This window comes from Python bivittatus, unplaced genomic scaffold, assembly GCF_059951505.1.
Source record: "Python bivittatus isolate LINGU-HERP-01145 unplaced genomic scaffold, Pbiv_v1 ctg000480_np1212, whole genome shotgun sequence".
Classification (NCBI taxonomy): Eukaryota; Metazoa; Chordata; class Lepidosauria; order Squamata; family Pythonidae; genus Python; species Python bivittatus.
This window is the reverse complement of record NW_028277075.1, coordinates 60,864,927-60,886,069: the sequence shown is the minus strand read 5'-3', so window position 1 is coordinate 60,886,069 and position 21,143 is coordinate 60,864,927. Positions and strand designations below refer to the sequence as shown.

Sequence of the window (21,143 nt, the reverse complement as noted above, 5' to 3'; positions counted from 1 at the left end):
TTATAAAACATGTAATAAATCTCTCACAAAATTAGAGTACATGTTATTAATTCAGCTGATGATTTGCTTCTAATTGGCCTGTACCCAATATCATTTCTACTTGATCATGCTACAAAATAGCAGAAGGGCCTATAAGATATTTGTAGAGTTCACACATAGTTCTAAGCTGTAATTGGTTTTGTTGATTTTGGCTTAGTAAGATAGATATAGATACAGATATAGATAGATATAGATATCGATGATATAGATGATAGGATATAGATATAGATATAATCTCCAGTCATGAACAGTGATGAGATCCACTAATAAAACTTAATGCCCAAGGATAACATGTGCTGGTGCTTAGCAAAGACCAATATAATCAAGTGACTGGTTCTACTTGAACGATATCTTTGGAGAGGAAATGCATTTTATGGAATATCTAAGGTAAGCTTTTCCTTCCTACATGCAGCTACCAGAAATGATATCTCATCCCTTACTGTGTCCCTCCTTATCCGTTTAGCTTCTTCATACATATAAAACAGTTACATTTTGCATGTTCATTACTGCATTGTCTCTGTGTGTGTCTACAAGCAAATAAGCATAAGTCTATGAGCATATGGACACACACACACACACACACTGACTGAATATTGTATTTTTCTAAACCAAGGAACTCATACAGGTACCTTATTAGCTGCCTATATTAGATGCACTGTGATGGTCTCATGTAAAACTCTTACATGATGGATCTATAAAAGTAGAAGATCTGATCAGATTCAGAACCAGATGCCTACCCAACTTGTTCAACACTCACAGTCATCATCAGTGCAATTTTTACAGATAATATTATACATTTAATATTAACTTCTTCTGATTGACTATGACCTGGATCTTCATTAGATAGACTTATTTACTTTGTACAAGATGGTGACACCATTGCCACTATGTTTTATCTATGCAGCCACCAATTATTTTTGTCTATGGTTGGGGGGGGCTAGTAAAATATTATGAGTTACTATTTCTTGGCAAAGTAGGAATTATTAACCTAATGTTGTTGAAATTATTAGAATTTATTTCTCCCTTCTTATATTTTTCTACTGTATATTTAATCATAATAACATGCATTTAATCTTAAACAATTATTATACATATCCACGGGGCTGATTCCATATTTAGCACCATATTTAGAATAAATTCAAGAGAGCAAGCATGGTGTAGTAGTTAAGGTGCTGGACTAGGAGAGGAGACCCAGGCTGTAATCCTCCCATAGGCATGGAAGTCAGCTGGGTGACTTTGGGACAGTTACTTCCTCTCAGCCCAAATAGCGTTAGGCTCTGAAATAAGCTGGTGGATAAATAAAACCCCTAATCACATTATGCACTGGTAAGTTTTGCTGCTAGAATTTGGTAAGGGCAGTGCAAAATGAGTGGACCCTGCAACCCTATGAGATCAATGCTAAGAAAAACAGCAACAGCAGCTACTTACAATAAATCCACGAAATGTGCCAAATTTACATTATCTATGAGTTGGTCTCACTGATTTCAATGATTCTATTCTAAGCAAAGTAAGTCTGGCCTTGTCCCATCATTAAGCGGGGTGGGGGGGGGGGCTTGAAAAATGTCAGAAATCCAAGCAGCGACCAAATAGCAAATAAGGCCCTTTCTTGTTTGCTTTTTTGTCTCACCTCCATAGCCAATATGCTGTTCTGAAATATATTTCTCCAAGGTGAGTCGTAGCTTTGTTGTCCCATCTTGCTCACTCTCTTCCACCAAAATGAAATGGGAATGATGGTTGTCAAGAGAATACAAAGGCCCTTGGATGTTATTATCAGTTTTGTAGCTTATGAGAATGTCATTCTATGAAAAAGAAGACATTACTTCTTGCAAATCATTCTTCTGTCCCATGTCTGGTTAATATGGTTAAATCATATTGCATGTAATCGGTTCTATCAAATGAAATCCTTCTTAGCAAGATTCCACAGCACTACATGTTCTTAGGCATCCTCTATACATATCTTTTCCATACTTTTACCAATGAGAAAATGATACCTTGACATTGTCCAGAAGATCTTTGTGTTGAATTTTCTCCAGGGAAGTTATTCCAATTGCAACTACTTTTACTGTGGATGAAGTGCTTGTCAGCATACGATCTTGGACTGCCTGCCCGATGTGTCTTGTTACTCCAACGTGCAGGGCACTTGTAAAGATCCAGGCACCTGAAATGATTTATTTTTCAACCGAGATATTAGATAATCTTAAGAATTAGGGATATGTAGCATTACCTAATCCAGTTCAGGGATTAAATCTGGAGCTTGGGGCAGAGTTTCATCAAATACGGATCACTCTAGAGATAGCCCAGTTTAATTCAAACCAAAGTAAGATTCAGGAAAACAACTCTATTCCTCCATAGTGTATCACAGGAAAAACACAAGTGGCTATGTAGTAAAAGGGGAGAAAATGCTCCTAGAGGTACAGATGTGAAAGAGTTAATCAAAATTAAAGTTTCCAACTTAGCTAAGAAGCAGAGACCAGCAAAGCCTGGGAAACTCAAACTTTGAGCCATTCAATCAGAAGCAGAAAGTTTTCCCCTTTCTCTCAGGATCTTTTAAAAAGGGAGGGACAACTCCCTTTTGCATTTCTTTTTTGCTGTTCTTCTCTTCCTTTCCATCCCAAATAGATGGCACCACTCCTAGTCTGGCTCCTGCTAGGTACAAAACACCCCCCCCCCCCCGTCTGAGAATCAGAAGGAAATAGCCATCCAGAGAACGTGGAGCAAGATGAGAGTCAGGATTTTTTTATATATATAAATGTCATGCATCAGAAAAGATGCAGAAAGGAGTTTGTAAAAAGTGACAGTCAGCAACAAGTCAGGCCTACACAGCAAAGATTGTGGGAGGTTGTCATAGCAGACAATGGTTTAGGGCCCCCATTTGATGGAGCCACAAGGACTGACCCACCATATGCCCTTTGTGTGTGCATGTAAAACTACCCATTTCATTGCAGGCTATACACCTTTTTTTTTTCCCAGCAGAGAATGAACTCTGCAGTTAAACTAATGGGATGAAGAGTACCAAATTTTATTGGAATGAGTGCATTTGAACTAAGCTCCTTTATTTTTTTAAGTAGTGGTATATGGGATGTTCTGAGACAGACTGTGATGAAATGTATTGCAATAGTAGCTCTTATGCTGGGAAACAACTTCGTCAAGTTTCAGACAGATATCATCAAACAAGGTTGTATAAAAAGAAGAGATGTGCATGAGAAATGAAGATGTTCCTTCCTGAGCGTAACAAAGCTTACTGTTGGGGGTTGCAGTACAGATATAAGGGACATATTTGTCAGTTTAGACAAGGACAGCTAACAGAGGCAGCTTCAAAACACCATCATATGACTTCTCTGATAAGAGATTGAATGAAGGATCGCAAGGTGAAATCATAGACAGAATGATAAAATAAGGTTCTCTATTTGTGCCTGAAGATCTCACTAGCATCCAAGGTGCTATGATTAGGGTCAAAAATGGTGACCTGAGTATAAAGGTCACTGTGCTTGGATCCCTTCATGCTATTTTTTTTTTAAAGAAATGATAAAAGACTTTTAATTGTTGCATCTCTATATTGCTACTCTTTGCAGTAAACTGGAGCTCTAGATAAATAGATAGGAATCAGAACTTACCAGAAGCTAAGAACATCAATAAAATCTATTTAGTTTTGACTTCCTCTAAATTATGGCTTTATGTTTGTTGACATCAAACCAGGTTATAACAAAAAGTACCATGTTCCAGCAGTTCCAAAAAATATGTAATGCATGGCAAATTTGAAGGGGCAATCCTTACTTGAAAGCAAATCCCACTGAAGCCATTGGCACTTTCTTCTCAGTAAATGCCATTGGGTTGGATTGCTTTACTATATCAAATATTTCTAACCTGTACTCTTTCTTTATTAGGTTACTATACTCTCACATAGGAGGATAGCAGAAAGTTGTGTAAGTTTTGCTTTTGCTCTTTAGTTCACACTGCATATGATAAATAGATAATATTTCTCTCTTGAGTTGATATTATGATTTAGCACTTTTTATTTGTTATAATTTTATTAAATTTTAAAAGAGAAAGATAAAATCTAACAAGAACTAATAATCAAGAAAAGGAATAGAAAAAAGAAGGAATAGAGAAAAAGAAAGAAAACAGTGCAGAAAGAAAAAGAAGAAACAGAAATACCAAAAAAGAATGACTTCTGACTTCCTTTACAGCAGATATAAGTAAAACTTACATTAAACTCTTATTCTAAGATTAGAACATAAGATCCATTTTTTCTATTATCTACTAGTATTACTAATCATCAAATCCATATATCATGATTTCATTTTTTTCTGTTTCACACAAAAAGTCCAAAAGGGGCTTCCAATTAGCAATGATTTAGCACTTTCTAGATATATGCAATTTTCAGATTGTTCAAGGTTGACATGAGAATATATGAACATACTAATATTGACATATAGACCAAAATGGTTGTGACTCACATTCACACACCCTCATGACTTTGGCCCAGTTCAGATGCTGTGCTCCAGGTTAAAGGTCACATATAAGAAGGGTGAGACCCTTTTCTCAATCTCAGCCACAATGGACCACCCTCTAAATCATCAATTCCCCTTTTTGAGTATGAACATCTGCAGTGGGCTTCTATTCAGTGGTTGTTGAATGTACAGTAAATATGAACTTTTGTGGGATTAACAAATCTTAATTTCCAGTCAGGTGGGTGGCCTCAGTGCATTCATGCAAATGCAAAGCCAAGAGAAGCCAACTGCAGGCCCTGTTCAGCACAGAGAGTGTTAGGAATATTTGGAAAAAAACTAGTATACAGTTCCCCATCCCTTGGACTCCATGTTCTTTTTTTTCTTTTTTTTCTTTTTCTGTTAACACACAAAACATGATTGGGTCTTTGCTATTGAAATAATCCCATTTCTCATAGGGTTGAGCCTTCTCAGAAAGCTTAGTAAATTGAATCAACAAGAACTGAAAAGTTTGAAAATTCCCAGTCTATTTTAATATGTAAAATCTTTAGGAAATCTGGTCCTTTAGAGTCCTATTGAACAGTGTCATTAAAAGCAACGCTCTTCTTTCAGGAACAGAACGAACCTGTGCTTTGGGCAGCCTTAACCAATCCTTTTCTCAATGTATCACGTAACCAAGGTTTCATCTGAAAGTGTTCTTCTTCTCCAACAAAAGAGACAATCAGATTGGGAGCAGGAAGGTTCCACTTGCTACTCATGATGTCAAATATAACTCCAGGATGGATGGCACATGGAACCTTAAGAAACTATAATGAAGAAAGAACATCCAGACAAAACACATGAAGAAAGAATAGGATTGTAGAAACCAGAAGCCAGCTTCTGTCTCATATATCAGTGTAACTAGTAGATTGTGGGTATTTTTTTAAGGGATTGGCTTCTAATATTTTGTGACAGTGACTGAGAGATTGGGAAAGAACAGAAAGGACTATTCTAAGTAAGGACTTGGGAGCAAGAGTGCTGTGTAACAGCCTCATGCATTATTTACCCTTTTGAAAAACTAGGACAAGCTCTATGGAGACTAGCTTTACCCACTCTGGTGGCTTCCAGATATGTTGTCTTTCAGCTCCCAGAATTTCCAAACTGCAAGACCAAAGTCTGAGATCACACTGGCTGGGAATTCCAGGGGTTGATCCAACACATGCTGAATCAAACATCAAATTGAAGAAGACATCTGCAGATATAAAGTAGCTGTTTTGCAATTCCATATTATTTTTCATCAGTCTCCCAATAGATCCATCATGTAAGAAAATAATTTCCTGCAAAGTGATTTGATATTCCCTTCCCTTTCTTATGTGGGATTGCTACTGGATCTCAGTCTCTTCCATGAATAAGAGCACCCTGAATGAGCTTAAATCATGATCATTGACACAAAACACTGTTTAAGGATCTCTTTTAGAAAGATTCAATCAGTCACAATATAGAATAGCAATAATATTCCAGTGGATATCGACCATGCTGAGAGGTTTTGTGGTACCTTTCCCCGTTTCTTTCCATTAGCCAAGAAGTCAATTTCTCCAGTACAATATGGTAATTCTCTTCCACTTTCTTCATTATTGTACAGTTTATTCGGTGTATTCTCCTTCAAGAGTGATGCAGAAACATTGTTTTGACTCAATTCTCTAAAATAATTGGATTCAGAAAATCAATGACTTGTACTTTGATTTTTATCCCCAGACTGTAATAGAACTTTTCCAATGGTATTTTTTTTAAGTGAATGTAATTGTAGGAACAATAACAACAGTAGGGTGGCTTGCAAGATTTCTAGATTATTGATCCAAGCTGGCATAGAATAGTATAAGCATGCTTAGTGTAAAACTGAGTTTAGCTGAAATTTGGCAAAATTAAATGATATCGACTTTATCACAAGTAGAGAATGCTGTATGTGGCACAAATTTGACTAAGGCTAGTAACCTAGTCTACTTTTTACTTCTCTTACCAAGCATTATGTGAAATTCTCAGTTAATCAAATCCATAATGGGCTGCAGAGGTCAGTAGCTATTGGCCCATCTGGTGACAACCATAGTGTATAGAAGATTGCAACTTGAAAAGTAAAAGGGGTAAATGAAGTTAAAATGTCTGCATATAAGATTTGTTTCTGGCTATTTTGTAATGTGACAACTGAGTATTGCCAGAGAAAAACAAAAATAAGTTGAATATAATGGGGATGGGGCCCATTAAAATGTGCATGATAACACAAGAAGAGATAGAGTCAAGAATGAATGGGCATTGAATGAATGTAACCATGATCTTTATTATAGTCACTGAACTGTCCAAAACAAGAACATAACAAAACCAAAGAAACATCATCACAAAAAATGTAGCAGTATGAACCAGTTAAAGCTCTGGGCCTAATTAGGTCATCAGTGAACTAGTTTTTAAATACCATTTGGCAGACATTATGAGCCAAAGCACAGAATTTGATCATATTATGTATTACAGCTGAATCTGTATCAGCCAAAAGAAAAAACTACCTGGTCTTGGTCAGAAATCAAGTAATGCAATTGGCATGGATACCTAAACAGAATGAACGATATTATAAAACATGAGTCTGAGACACACCTTCTACTGTGCCACAAGAGTAATCAATGAATGATTAAATCACAAAACAAAGATATGCAGGATGTTTAAATGGATTGAATGGTAGAAGAAGACAGAGAAAGTCATAGCTAGATGGATTTGATAAGATCCTCAGAAAGAAAGAGGTGAGAACTTTAAAGAACAAAAGACAAAATATGAAGCCATGTGTGGAAGTGGGGGGTGGAAAGAAGGATGTGATGCAAGGATAGAAAGCTATGACAAGATAGTTAGTGAACTGTAGTAGTGTAAACTAGATTTAGCTTTCCTTTTTTCCCTTTTCTACTCCACATCTAATTTCTTTTGTCTAGTACCTCACAGCCTTTTTCTGTGTTTTGCATAGTGTTCCTGAAAGTGAATTCCAAGATAGATTATGTATGTATGTGTTCATGTGTGTAAAACTGTAAGGGTGTTCCTTTTTTATTGTATTCTCTCAGACCATCACAAAAAACTTACAGTATATTCCTCAAGACCAACTGTTCATCTGAGATGCTTTCTCTTCTTTTAAAGGTTTGGAAAACAAACTTCTGGGAAAAATGGAAAAGAGACAAATCAGGTTATAGCAGCATAAAATATTCTGGCAATTGTTATTCCACAGTATCAAAAAGTATCTGGCTACCAAGAAAAGAAACACCTGTAACAGAGTAAATTCCCTCTCCATGCAGAAAATCCCCTCTCCATGTAGGCTCTCATGCATGTCCCCCACCCCAAAAAAAGGTTGGAGATCCAACGTATATAGCAGATCTTCAGCAAAGGTACATGACGCTAAAGGAAGAAGTGGAGAGAGACACTTCCCAATTATTTAATTATAGCAATTTTTAATCCATTTTTCTTTTAATGCATTCCCAAAATGAAAAATTACTATGTGCAATCTCATGCATGTTTAATTGGAAACTCCTAAATCAATTGATCTATCTATCTGTCTGTCTGTCTGTCTGTCTGTCTACCTACCCATCCATCCATCCATTCATCCACCCACCCACCCATCTATCGTCTGTCTGTCTGTCTGTCTGTCTACCTACCTACCCACCTACCCATCCATCCACCCACCCATCCATCCATCCATCCATCCATCGTCTGTCTGTCCGTCCGTCCGTCCATCCATCCATCCATCCATACATACATACATACATACACACATCATGTGTGGCACTCTAAATGTCACTGAACTGTATCTCCCAATATTCCATCTCACTGATCACACTGGCAGGGATTTAGCGTGAGTTGTGGTTCTGCAACATCTGGAGGGCCCTTGGCTTTCTACTCCAGGTCTGGCAGTTAAAATGCTGAATACTCCCTCCATCCTGTTCTTATTTATGTATGTGAGAAGCCAAATGCAATAATAAGTTGGATCCAGGCTTAGTCATTCTAAACCTAATGTAAACACCCTGAAATCAATGGGAAGTACTTTAACACTATCTTCTTTTACATCCCCCTGATTTCATGGCTCTGTCTTATAAATGACTGTCTGGATCCAACCCCCTGAGAAGGAAGAATGTGGCCTGCTTTTCTTTAGCCCCTACAATGTCAACAGCTTGATCAAATGTTCAGTTAACTTAAACTATTAAGAATTGCATAAATTTTGCTCCATAAGTGGCAACTTAATATTTGATTTAATTCACAGTGTTTCAGCCTCTTCATCTCCCATTCCCCAACACCTCTTTCTTTGGACCATCAATGCTTAATGTGGATAAGAATTACAGAGTTATTTTGTAAAGCTGAAGGTCTGAACAGAAGAAAGGAAGCCAAACATCATGAGGGTAACTCCCGGCCATGTCCTTTTTTTAAGGAAATTGCAGGTAAATGAACCAAGAAGGCTAGGAGAGGCCAGAGAAGATGACTTATTCTTATTACGAGGATTTATTATAAATACATATAAATAGTGTGGCCATCTATTGAGGCCCTGAAATTACAACTCTGAAGCAGTGGATTTCACTGTCTGCTGGAGAGTTTTTTAAACTATGCCTCCAAATTATTTATGTGTCGCATAATCTAAACACTTTAAGCTTCCAATGATTACCTTCCAAATGAGTCAGCACCCTGGAACTTTTTACTGCTCTGAACGGTAGGAAGGGGGGAATTACATTTTAAGGCAGGGTAATGAATAATTTCGTCTTTAGGTATATTAGAATGTGATTGGGTGGGGTAAGGTACTGTACTGAGTTTTAATTAAAGATAAAATAGGAATAATCTGGCACTCTGCACAAATGACAGATGACACCAAATCATGGTGGATGTCAGTCACAAGTTTTATTTAAACACAGACTGAAGGATCCTTAATTTCCCTCCCCCCCCCCCCCACCCTTTGGTAGAAGATTGCATACACATTTTCCCTCTCAAGGGAGAAATAAATCAGCAGTGTTCTTGATGTTTGGAACTAGAGATTACATAAATTGACACTGCCAAATAACTAGTTAAACATTTCCGAAAGACACAACTAAAGTGACCCTACATGTTCTTAGCAGGCAGGTTTACAAGTTGGCCTTTGAAGGAGCTTTTTTGTTGTTACTGTTCTTCTGTCATTTTCTCTTAAATTGATGCCTGTTGAGAGGCATGCCATAATCCCATGATCTGACTAGGCTTTGGGGATGGCCATATGATTCAAATCAAAGCAAATCACAAATGAACACAGTGAGATACAAGCCAAAACCGGGGCAAAAAATAAAGCAGGATTTTCCACTAAGTCAACATGTTAACATTTACGAAGCAATGTTAATGTTAGCAGGTTGACTTAAGGGGAAGGGAACTTCTCTCCACTGGACTTGAATCTAAGCACTGATTTACCATAATTGCATCTGAAGCAGAGCCTACAGCCCTATAAACTATATAGAAGGTATATATCACAATACAGACCTTGTGGTCTGTTAGTACCTACTATCCACTCAAAGAACACAGCTTTGTATGAAGATCCCAATATTAGCACCATTGTTTTTATTCAGTCAGTGTACTGCAATATTCAAGAATAGATAGTAGGTGGCAGCACAGAACAGCACTTGCTAAGATGATAATGATAAGTCTACCCAGTAAATTACTTTCCATTTAATTTATAAAAAGTGTTCTTCCTCATGACTGCATTCATGTTTATTTCCCCATTCCCTGAGTCAGCCAGAAAAATATGCCAACATAAATTGTACTACCCTGATTGCTGAATTCTGTTCTGCTTCAGTTAACAAGGCCAATGAATTTTGTTGTCCTTATAGTTTTAATGCAGGAGAAGTTAAAGAAAGCGATTGGGGAGTTCCCATGGCTTTGTATGCCTTTCCACTAAGTGTCAGCAGCCAGTGGGAAAAGTATCAACTCTCTTTAAGGCAAGATGGGGCTGGGACCGGGGTAGATAAAGTGGTGAGTTTTGACAGATGGCTATACCAGTGAGTATAGCCATCTGTCAAAACCTGCCCTGTTTTTGCATATGCTTTGTGCAAATGTGTTCAGCATGGTTTATTGCAGCCACCTTCCCCCCTGATCCCAATCATCCTGTGGATCAAACACTGGGCTTGCAGCTGATCCACGTAGTCATAAAGCCAACAGCTTAGCACACCAGTTTGCCAGTCCAAGAAACAGCTGACATGCACTGATAGATCAGTGCAGTAAAATGCGAGAGATCCTACTTCACTACATGGCCCCCACAGCCTCTGTTAGATAGTATTCAGATGAACACTAAATATATCTTTAAAAATAGTTCTAAAAACAGCTGACCGTAGGGGGAGAAGCTGTGAGGTACAATGAGATAGCTCCTTATCTCTTCACCTTGGTACTACTGCTGTGAGTTGTTCTTATACATATGTTTAGCTCTCTTCTAAAAAAACACTAAACCCGTATTTAGAGTATCCCAATATATGGCAGATCCTGTGGGGTCACCCCTGCATTTTACACCACCCCAACAGAACTTGTGAGCTGCTTCTAAGACTAACAAGTACTGACCACAGGGAACTGACACTTCTTGCCAGGTCTCCTATCTCATGGTTCAGCTTTGTGAGATCAGAGACTTGAAAGAGAGTTGGCTCCCCACCCTTGTCTTGACACCCTACCCAGCCCTTGGAGCCTTGGGGTCAGCTGTCATTGCTAGGCAAGATGGCAAGAGAGGGGAGGGAGTGATCTTCCAGGTCTCTGAACCCATAGAGGAGCTCTGGGTACCAGGAGACCTGCTGGGGAAAGAAACATCTCTTCCTCTTGCTTCTTTTGCCTCACTGTGCAGCCTGGAAGCCTTTGGATTTGGTTTCATGTCTGTTGGGGTAGCAGAAGTGGGAAGAGCTGGCCTTTTGGTACAGGGATATTAGCAAGTTAAGAACCAGATTGTCCCACTGCCAAAAGCAAACTGCCCCCTGGGAAACAGGGTACTGGAAAGAAGGCAATATGTCCACAGCAGCCTAAAATGGCTTAAGGGGAGCTGGGTAGATCCCAGCCCCTGACCATAAAATCAACTACATAGGCAACAAGGAGTTGTACACTATTCATCAAGCAAGACTTGTGTCAGGTAAAGAGGCGAAATACCCATTTAAAACTGGGACAGCTAAACACAAATTAAATTACCTCTATGGTGGGTTGAAAATGAGAAAAAGGCCATGTCATGATATGTCCTTTACAAATGGTTAGCCAGATGTCTTTATGCCATAGTTAGCATGTCATAGAAGATGTGCCCCAAGACAGCCTAAGTGCTTTCTTTCCTGTCTTCCACTGGCCAAGGGATCTGTGTGTTTCTGATAGGATGGAAAGAGTTTTGCCTTGAGAGCTGGAATTTCTACTACTGGAAATGGGAGGCTGTCAAAATTTGCTTATTTCTTCTTCTGTACCATTCTGTAACTGGTAAGATACAATTTGAATATCTGGAAGCTCTCCTTCCTGCTATCTACAAATACAGTCTGGGACAGGACTGACCACATTCTTTTATTTCCTCCCACCTTGTTTTTCTATCTAAATCTTTCAAATATTTTCAACAACTTCTGCTGGCCAAGTCTATGAATTTCATTTCCTAGAAAAGTGTTGTATTTCAGTTGCAGGTATGTTCTGAAAAGTTTTCTTGGGTGCAGAATTGCTGGAAATTATTCTGGGATCATTAGGGCTTTCACAATCTGAAGAACTTCAAAAGAGTAATCTTTAAAGGGGGTGGGCAGGTGGAATTAATGTTTGACTGAATGTGTGCATCATTCAAACCTTAATATAGTTAACCTTTTCTAAGTTATTAGAGGAAATGTGTGACTACTTTAAGAAGTAATATGTCCAAGGAGCTTTCATCTTCATTGCATGTGTAGAATCTTGTCATGGCAGGCTCATACCAAGTAAAGTGTGCAGAAATCTGGAAATTCAGAAAAGAGCTAAGCCAAAAAAACAAAAAAACGCCAAGGTTTATACATGAAGTTCAAGCAGGAGATGAGGCAGAGTCCATGGTCAATGAAAGAATCAAAGCCCAGCCGTTTAACCAAGCATAGATAAACCAGGAACACAGCAAAGTTGGAAGTTGATAGAAGGATGCAACTTCCTCAAGACTTTTAAGTCTGAGTTTTCAGAGCCACACAGGTCCATTCTCAAGAGGTTCCATCCACCATCTTGGCAATTTTGACTCCCCTCCCCATTATATGGCCATCACTGAGTCAGAGTGGGCATTCTTCTTCAGAGACTTCAAGCAGAGGGCTGGGGAGCCAACAGCTGAAAGCATTCTAGCTGTACATTTCTTATAAAGATGTACTACTTACACATTTGCCTCTGGACCCAATTCAGTAGGCTGGTTCTTAGTTTTAAAGCCAGTAAGAATCTGGGACCCAAAATACATGAAAGGATACCTCTCCTTATAACATTTTAATTGTAAATTAAGATCTGCAGGCTTAAAGCACACATTGACTCTTTTGAATAATTCAAAAGATGAAGTTGGCTGATAGGACTTCTAACAATCAGCAACTTTCTGAGCTAATAGGGATGGGAGATTTTTTTTTTTCAGGATTTCTGTCCTCCACAGATTCCATCCTGTTTTTGAACCTGAGCTGTTTTTTGTTGGTTTCTCTTATCACACCAGATGTGGGTCTCTTCTGTTTTCAGAGATTTATCTTTCTGATGGATGGACGAAATTCTGAGCATTTTTCCATAATTACATTCCAACACTCAGGTGGATAGAAAAGAATAAAAAGGCTATAAACAATTGAAGTAAAAAAATCTAAAACCCTAGCCATCCCACACTCCACAAAAAATTCATGATCTGCAATGATTGCTACATTCCGCCTGCTGTAGCCCTTAGCCCCTGAAAGCCATTAAGTGTGCCCCTGTGATCATGACAAAGTTGCTCTGTCACAACCAAGCCTTGACAATCAACTTTAGCTTAGTGCAATGTCAATTTTTCTATGGGAAACCAGCTTTTACTGTAAGCGCTAGTATGCAAAAGGACTCAGATTTCAATGGTTTTCCTCCATTTTAAAAACAAAGCAGATGAAGCTGCCCTAACAAGGCTTGTCATCTTAATGCACACAGTCTTTCTTCTTCATGCAAAAGGGGTATTGCATTTGTATATACTTCCTCTTCAGACTTGCTTATGAAATATAATGTATCTCCCTAGCAATACAGGTTTGTTGTTAGGCTCTACAGTACAAGCTGTTGTTTTTTTAGGTTGAATTATTCAAAAGAGTCAATGTTGCTTTAAGAAAAGTCTTCCCTGCAGATCTTAATTTACAATTAAAATGTTATAAGGAGAGGTATCCTTTCATGTATTTTGGGTCCCAGGTTCTTACTGGCTTTAAAACTAAGAACCAGCCTATTGAATTGGGTCCAGAGGCAAATGTGTAAGTAGTACAACATCTTTTATTTCAATACAATGCAATACTATTTAGAAGCAGTCATTGTTGTGAAACTAGCTAAGACTGTAAAGAGTTATGTGAACCACTGAATCTCCCTGGATCTACAAATGGCAAAGCAGATCTTCCAGAGGAAATGCAGCTGTGTGCTTCTCACCAGTAAGACTCTCACCCTAAAGCTGAGTTTCCCTTGAATTGAGCTTGACTTGTAGTGACTTGATGGACATGTTCTCTGGGTCACCATACAGATGTATTTTGCTACTCTGTGATTAGTTTTCTTAAGGCATTATCACAAACTCTTCTGTAACTTAACTACAGAGGAAAGGAACCCAGCAGCATGGGAATGCTCACAAAAGCACAACTTCTGTGTGTACAAAGCAAATGTTAACTCATCAGAAAGAAAAGCCTGATCCAATAAGAGAAGAACTGAGTGCTGCTGAGAAGGACAAGGAGGAAGAGGAGGGAAGGAACTTGAATAACACCAAACATGGAAGAATTTAAAAACTCAGAGGGAGTGCCTGATAATTGGTAAACAGGGCTGAGACGGAAAAGTATACACAGGTGAAATCCTGAAGGGAAGAGTGATAGAGAAAAGATAGTTCTGAGAAGAAACAGAGGGAAGGAGAAAGTTAAAATCCCCAAACCCAGCATGCTTGTGTAAGGCCACAGATATTAATTTGCACTGAGTACATAAGTTTGGATGTCTAGTTCTGTATTCTGTAATTGTCCAACTTCTATGTCCTCTTTATTTTCAGTTTCCTGGCTCTTGTGGACATTTAGTCAGGTGACCCACACTTCCGCACATGTCTTTTATGCTCTACAGTTCAGGACAAGAAGAGCACCTAAGCAAATTGTTGTGCTAAAACAACAATAGTCAAATATCTACTTTTTGTATTTGGTGTTGAGTTGCTGCTCTGAGAAATGAAGAGGCCAATTGGGTTTACAATATTTGGATATTTATACTGTACACCTAGGTATACCAAACAAACACAAAATATTAAAAGAAATAACACCCATGCCTCTCCCAAGTACTCCATGAAACAGATGGCCAATGCCAGGGAGGGCTGGTCTGGTCCTGGTCCTTGCTGTCCTCAATTCTTCAGAAGGAGCAGAAAATGTTCTGCTTGCCCAACACTGCTGAGGCAGCCCAGCCAAGCTGCTGATGGCCCACGGACTGCTTGCAGAATCCTAAGTGAGAATGAACAGTCATCTCTCAGGATCCAGAGTACAGGGCTCATGAACAAGGGCAAAGGAATGCTGTAAACATTGGTTTGGAAAAGAGCTGCTCTTCACATGGAACTTTTGAGAAGAGGTGGGAGGATGGAGATCAAGCTTGTTGCTTGCACAGGAAGGTTAGAGGAATTCCTATTTCAGTTGGGGTTTAGGAGCTAACTGGCACTGCCCTCCCATTCTGCCAGCTAAAACTAAACAATTCAAGACAAATTAATTCCTTCATGGGCAACTAATAAAGCACAGGTTTGTTCAGGTTGAGTTCTGAAAAGGGCAATATCCAAGGCTGGTTTCATTTTTCACCTAAGCTGAATATTTATTAGAAAGTTTGAAAAAAGTATTGAGAAAACAAGGCTGGCTGCATTTAAAATGCCATATTCAGTAACTGGAAATTAGTTTTATATCCCGTGCCCAGAACAAGTTGAAGGGGTCATTCTGTGATACTTCTGTTACTCTAGTAAAGAGAGCTAGCTGGTTTTAACCCACATGAACTTTTGGTATTGATTTTTAATAGCCAGTCCATTCAAAATGGAAGTCTCTATCCTCTCTCTGAACCAGCTTAAGGCCAACTCTTGTGCATTGATTGCTACTATTAAGCTAAATATACACAGTGCACTACAAGCCTCTATAGCATTTGTGAGAGCAAAGTAAAACGAGGAAGCCTTGAGATGTGTTAGGATAGTATTATCACTTAAAGCAGGATATGAAAAGTTAGGTCTCTCCCCAGCTGGAAATTAAATTAAAATAACAAGGTATCTCACACAAAGAGATATAACAAACTTGGTTTATTTTTTTATTACTTACTGTCTGCATGATCATTACTGCCAAATGGCCTATTTCAAAATTATAGTAAGCAAATCACCTAAAGACTGATTGAGGTCATGATTGGGTCTGACTTAGGCTGAGTCATGTCCTTACATGTAGGTGGTGTTAGTTGCTGTTTTCCAGTTGATGCCAGCTTGTTAGACTAGTTTGCAACAGTTAATAAGTTATTATATTTTAGTATCATGGTACAATTACATTGCCCCATAGTTGTTGAGGTTATTAATGTTTGCTTTCCATTCATTTGCATTAATTTCCGATTAAACGAATTTTAAGTATCCAGGACAATATAAAGTATTGTTAACCCACTTTTTAAAAGAACCTGATTGGAAATTTTGTTTTAAACAAGTAAATTACCTGAATTGTGTGCAGGATCTTCTATTAGAAATATTAAAAAAAAAAAAAAAACAAATAGGAAGGGATTTTTAATGGAAGGGGTTTTTTTACTGCTTGTTCTTACATCTTGTATAATCAGATAATGCTATCTTAATATTAAAAATTGGAAACATTTAAATCTGAGTACTTTCTGGAAGTATTCCAAACAATTTTGAAGGCTTTTAGTTTAAACTGTATCTCGTACCTCACTACCCATATCTCTTACTTCATTTTCCAGCCACTGTTCCAAAATCAGTTTTTAATGTAGCTTATTAAAACATTAATATCTTATCTATCTGGTAGAAATGCATTACTCAGAAAGTTGCATGGTATTTAACCATTACCATTTCATCAAAATTACAGTGTAAATAGAACAATCCATTAGAAATTCCAGGTTAACAGTTACCAAAGAAGCAAAAAATATCTGCTAAATTATCTTACATTCTCCATGATAGATTAGTTTCAGCACCATTGGACTATACCTTCTGTGTTTTTAGAATTTTTCCTTGATGCCAGGAAATGTCAAAAGAGGAACAAATTGGGAGAATATGACTGTATTCACATAATATGCTAAGCTGCTGGGCTTGGTTAACATGACTATACACGCTGCCATTTTATCCCTCTTCCTATATAACCTTTTAATCATAATCTGTGGCTTTTCTAAGTCTGTTGTCCAAACCTGAGAAGCTACGATTTCTGGTTAGCATGGACCATTTTTTTTTCAGTTAAACTGGTTGTTAAGGTGATTCATGGTAGCAGATTTGGAAATTACAATCTGAACAGCATGTCACAAAGCCTCCTTCTTTAAAAATGAGATATAAATGTTTACAAAATATTCAGTGCTGAATAGATTTAGTTGTTGCCACTTCAATAAATGTTCATTAATTTTAACATAGTTGACTGTTGTAGTCAACTCTAGTTGACTCTTGCTCACAAAGTATAAACAGATTGTATTGCTAAATGCAGTACAGTTAACATCCAAAATAAACATCCAAAACATCAATCATGAGGCCATGGGGCTGGGTATTGTTGTTGTTGTTGTTGTTGTTGTTGGTTGCACAATCAGCCAGATGTTTAGACTGGATTTGGCATTTTTATCCACCTATCGAGTCCTTCCCAAGGACCTGGGATAGGCAGATGTTGTTTGACCGTGTTAAAGGTATCGTTGCAGGATGTAAGCTGTTCCAAGTAGAGCTGCCTTTTGCAATTAACTGATGGTGATTTTGTCAATTCTGATGGTCTTTAAGTGGTGCTCCAGATGGTTTGGGATTGCACCCAAGGTGCCTATTACTACTGGCACTATCTTTGCTTTCATTTGCCACAGTCATTCTATTTGTATTTGCAGGTCTTGGTATTTTGTGATTTTCTCCAGTTCTTTCTCTTCTATTCTGCTGCCTCCAGGTATTGCAATGTCCACTATCCAGACTTTTTTGTCTTTCTTATCAACAGTTGTTAAGTCTGGAGTGTTGTGTAGCAGGTGCCTGTCTGTTTGAATTCTAAAGTCCCAGAGCACTTTAGCTTCTTCATTTTTTATTATTTTGTCTGTTTTGTGGTCCCACCAATTCTTGCTTGCAGGCCAATGGTATTTCTTGCAGATATTCCAATCCATGATGGTTGCTTGGAATATCTGCAAGAAATATTCCAGATATTCTCTTTTGTTTGTAGTCAGTTTGTGTGATCTTGCAGCAGCTAACTAGGTGGTCCACTGTTTCTTCAGCTTCTTTGCAGATGTGGCATTTGCTGTCTGTTGCTGTCTTCTCAATTCTGGCTTTGTATGCATTTGTTCTTAAGGCTTGGTCTTGTGCAGCCAGAATTAGCCCCTCTGTCTCTTTCTTTAACTTTCCTGCTCTTAGCCATTGCCAGGTCTTGTTGTTATCTGCTTTGCCTGCTCATATTTTTGTGTACTGGCCATGTAATACTTTGCCTTGCCATGTCTCTTTTCTATTCTTCATTTGGTCTTTCTTGTAGGCCAGTCTGGTTTCTTTGGTATTCAGTAAGTATTCATGGCATACTACCTTCAGTGCATCTTCTTCATTGTCCTTCAGATATTCTTCTAATGCCCATTTTTCTTCTTCAACTGTCTGGAGTACTTGCAACATTCCATGCCCACCTATGCTTCTTGGTAAGTAGAGTCTGTCAATATCGCTGTGTGGATATTTGAGTCTGTCAACATTGCTGCATAATTGTCATTCTTTTTTGGTCTTCTTGTCCAGGGCTTCTAGTTCTGCTTGAGTCCAGTCCACTATTCCAGCTGTGTATCTTTTAGGTAGAGGGCTTTGTTCTTTCTGAGGAGAAGGCAGAGGACAGGGTGCCTGGTTTGGGAATGAAAACAATTCAATAGCTGTGCTGGCTTCCTTTACTGCTGACTCCCTGTGGTTTTCCTCTACTGTATGAGCTACTTCTGGCAAGGCTTCTTTCTGGGTAGACCTTTGTAGTTCTTCCAATTCTACTTGTGTGGATACTTTATTTCGTATTATAAATTGACGTTGATCTGCTAGCCTCTGTTGTGTTATTTCTCATTCTGTATGTTGTTCTTTCCAGAACTGGTGCATTTTTTCAGATATCCTCTTCTGGTTGGACTTGATTTGTAATAGCAGATCGTTATTTCTTTGTTTTCAATCTTTGTATATTTATGACGGGTAAACAACTTTTCATCCAGTAGTCCTGCAGCTGCTGACCTGGTTGCTCAGCCAACAGTCCTGAGTCCTGTAGCCCACCTGTCACCAGATGTCCAGGAACTAGAACACCTAGCGTGGTCCTTGTTGACCCGAGCAACAACCAACCCAGTATGGGTTTCTGTAAATTACGTCTCACCATATTGTTTATGGGAGAGACACTCTTCGTCTGCTTCCCCTGATGAGACCTGTCCAGTATGGTTGAACCTCTGGCATAGCTCTCATCCTCCTCGAAGCATGTAAGCACTACAACCATGTCAAGGTACAGCCTCACTGGGGTATTATTATTATTATTATTATTATTATTATTATTATTATTATTATTTTAAATTTATTGGCCATACAACTCCAGTGGATTCTTTCAAATCCCCTGGGTACACCTAAGATTGGAAAAGATGTGTTGGAGTGTTGTTTTAAAGAGTTGCAGACAGGTGCTTCAAGCAAGGCAAAGGATCTTTTTTGGAATTCAGTTCAAAGCACTGCAGAACCATATGAGATGGTATTCTCAAATTCAGATGCTTCAACTGAGTATCCAAAGCAATGGGGGGAAAAACCCAAGCATCAGAAATTGACACATTTATTTTAGAAAAGCGTTTGTGGAGATACATGGATGGACATTAGGTAACTGGCCACATTCACTAGTCTAGATCTGTGTTTTTAGAGATTGGTCAGGCCAACATTAGCATTATTATATAGTGCCATTGGATGAGAGTTAGTCTCTGTGCAGGACAGATAATATTAAAACATAGGCCATCTATCATTACAGTGCAATGTCCTATGAGGACAGCTGCTTTCATTATATACCTCCATGCTTAAAGAGTTATCCCAAAAGGTTGGATATATTCTATGTCTACTACCTTTTATTAGATATGACTGACACAATAGCATGAAATATTGCTACATTTTGTGTAGCAAGATGCAGCAATTGATTGATTGACTGAATATGTGCCATCAAGTCGTTGTAGATTCTTAGCAACCACATGCCCTGAGTACTGGTTTGGTCTAGTGGTTAAGGTACCAGGCTAGAAACCAGGAGACCATGAGTTCTAGTCTTGCCTTAGGCACAAAGCCAGCTGGGTGACCTTGGACCAGTCACCCTCTCTCAACCCTAGGAAGGAGGCAAGGGCAAGCCACTTCTGAAATAATCTTGGCAAGAAAACTGCAGGGACTCAAGCAGGCACTCACCTGGAGTCAACACAGACTTGAAGGCACAGAAAAAAATATATTAAAAATATTGTCTTACCTGTTGACCATCCTTTTTGGTAGCCATGATTTGCAATGCTGCAGCTGCACAGGGTAATTAAAGCATAATTGGTTTTGCTTTTTCTATTATGAAAGAGGCTGCTCCTGCTTTGCTCAAATTTTCTTTGCTTCTGAATCTTGTGGCAGGGATGGTGGTAGAAATAGCCAGCATCTGTCCCTGTGAGAAAGGAATCTAATCAAATAACTGGTTTCAAGGTGGGGAGAGAACCAGTCAAATAAGTGAACATGCAAAACGTAGGCAAATCTTTTTTTTTTTTTTTGTAACCAAAAGTATTTAAAAGGCAAACAACTATCAAAAGCTGTTTCGCTGCTATTGTCAAAAGCAGTTGAATTGCTACTGCTCTGAAGAGCAATAACCCAAGTTCTCATGATCACAGGCTTTGGGTCTTCCAAACTTTGGGTTCAACCCTCAGAGCCCTCCAAAAGTTGCTGCTGAACTGTAATTTTAAATGTGACAAAAGACAAAACATATTTTATCCATGTTGCAGTGGACTAAGAAGACAGATTTTCCAAGGAGCAGCAGGGGATGGGAAAGGTGGGTGTGGAAGTTGAGAGTTGTTTGCCCAAATATCCAGATAGCCCAAAACTCAAGTATAGACGCATGTGAGAGTTAAGACCCCAGAAGGGTGTGGGTTGGGATCTCACATACACACACACACACACATACACGCCTCCTCCACGCTGTATAGGTTATATTCTGGATTTGCCCCCTTTATTCTTCTGAAATAGAAAACTGTTGCCTACCCCTGCTGTAGGTCCACTGCAGAGGACACAGAAAATGTAGCTTTCTGCCTGCTTTGCTTATTTTACCTTTCAGTTGTCACTCCTCCTGAACCAATTTGGGGTCACCGTGTAAGCCATTAGCCACAGTCATATGGATA

The 21,143-nt window shown here is 38.6% G+C and overlaps 1 protein-coding gene across 1 annotated transcript in view; it reads right to left on the bottom strand.

Annotated features, from left to right (window-relative positions):
- The window catches only part of TRPM5 (transient receptor potential cation channel subfamily M member 5), a 55,691-nt gene extending 35,422 nt beyond the window's left edge, over positions 1 to 20,269 (bottom strand). Inside the window, exons 1-5 of the mRNA XM_007422230.3 lie at positions 20,243 to 20,269; positions 6,022 to 6,126; positions 5,113 to 5,293; positions 2,031 to 2,197; positions 1,667 to 1,838 (exon numbers count right to left, since the gene is read on the bottom strand). Coding sequence (XP_007422292.1) covers positions 1,667 to 1,838; positions 2,031 to 2,197; positions 5,113 to 5,293; positions 6,022 to 6,126; positions 20,243 to 20,269 — 652 coding nt within the window. The remainder of the gene's footprint in view (positions 1 to 1,666; positions 1,839 to 2,030; positions 2,198 to 5,112; positions 5,294 to 6,021; positions 6,127 to 20,242) is intronic.
- Between the last annotated feature and the right edge of the window lie 874 nt (positions 20,270 to 21,143).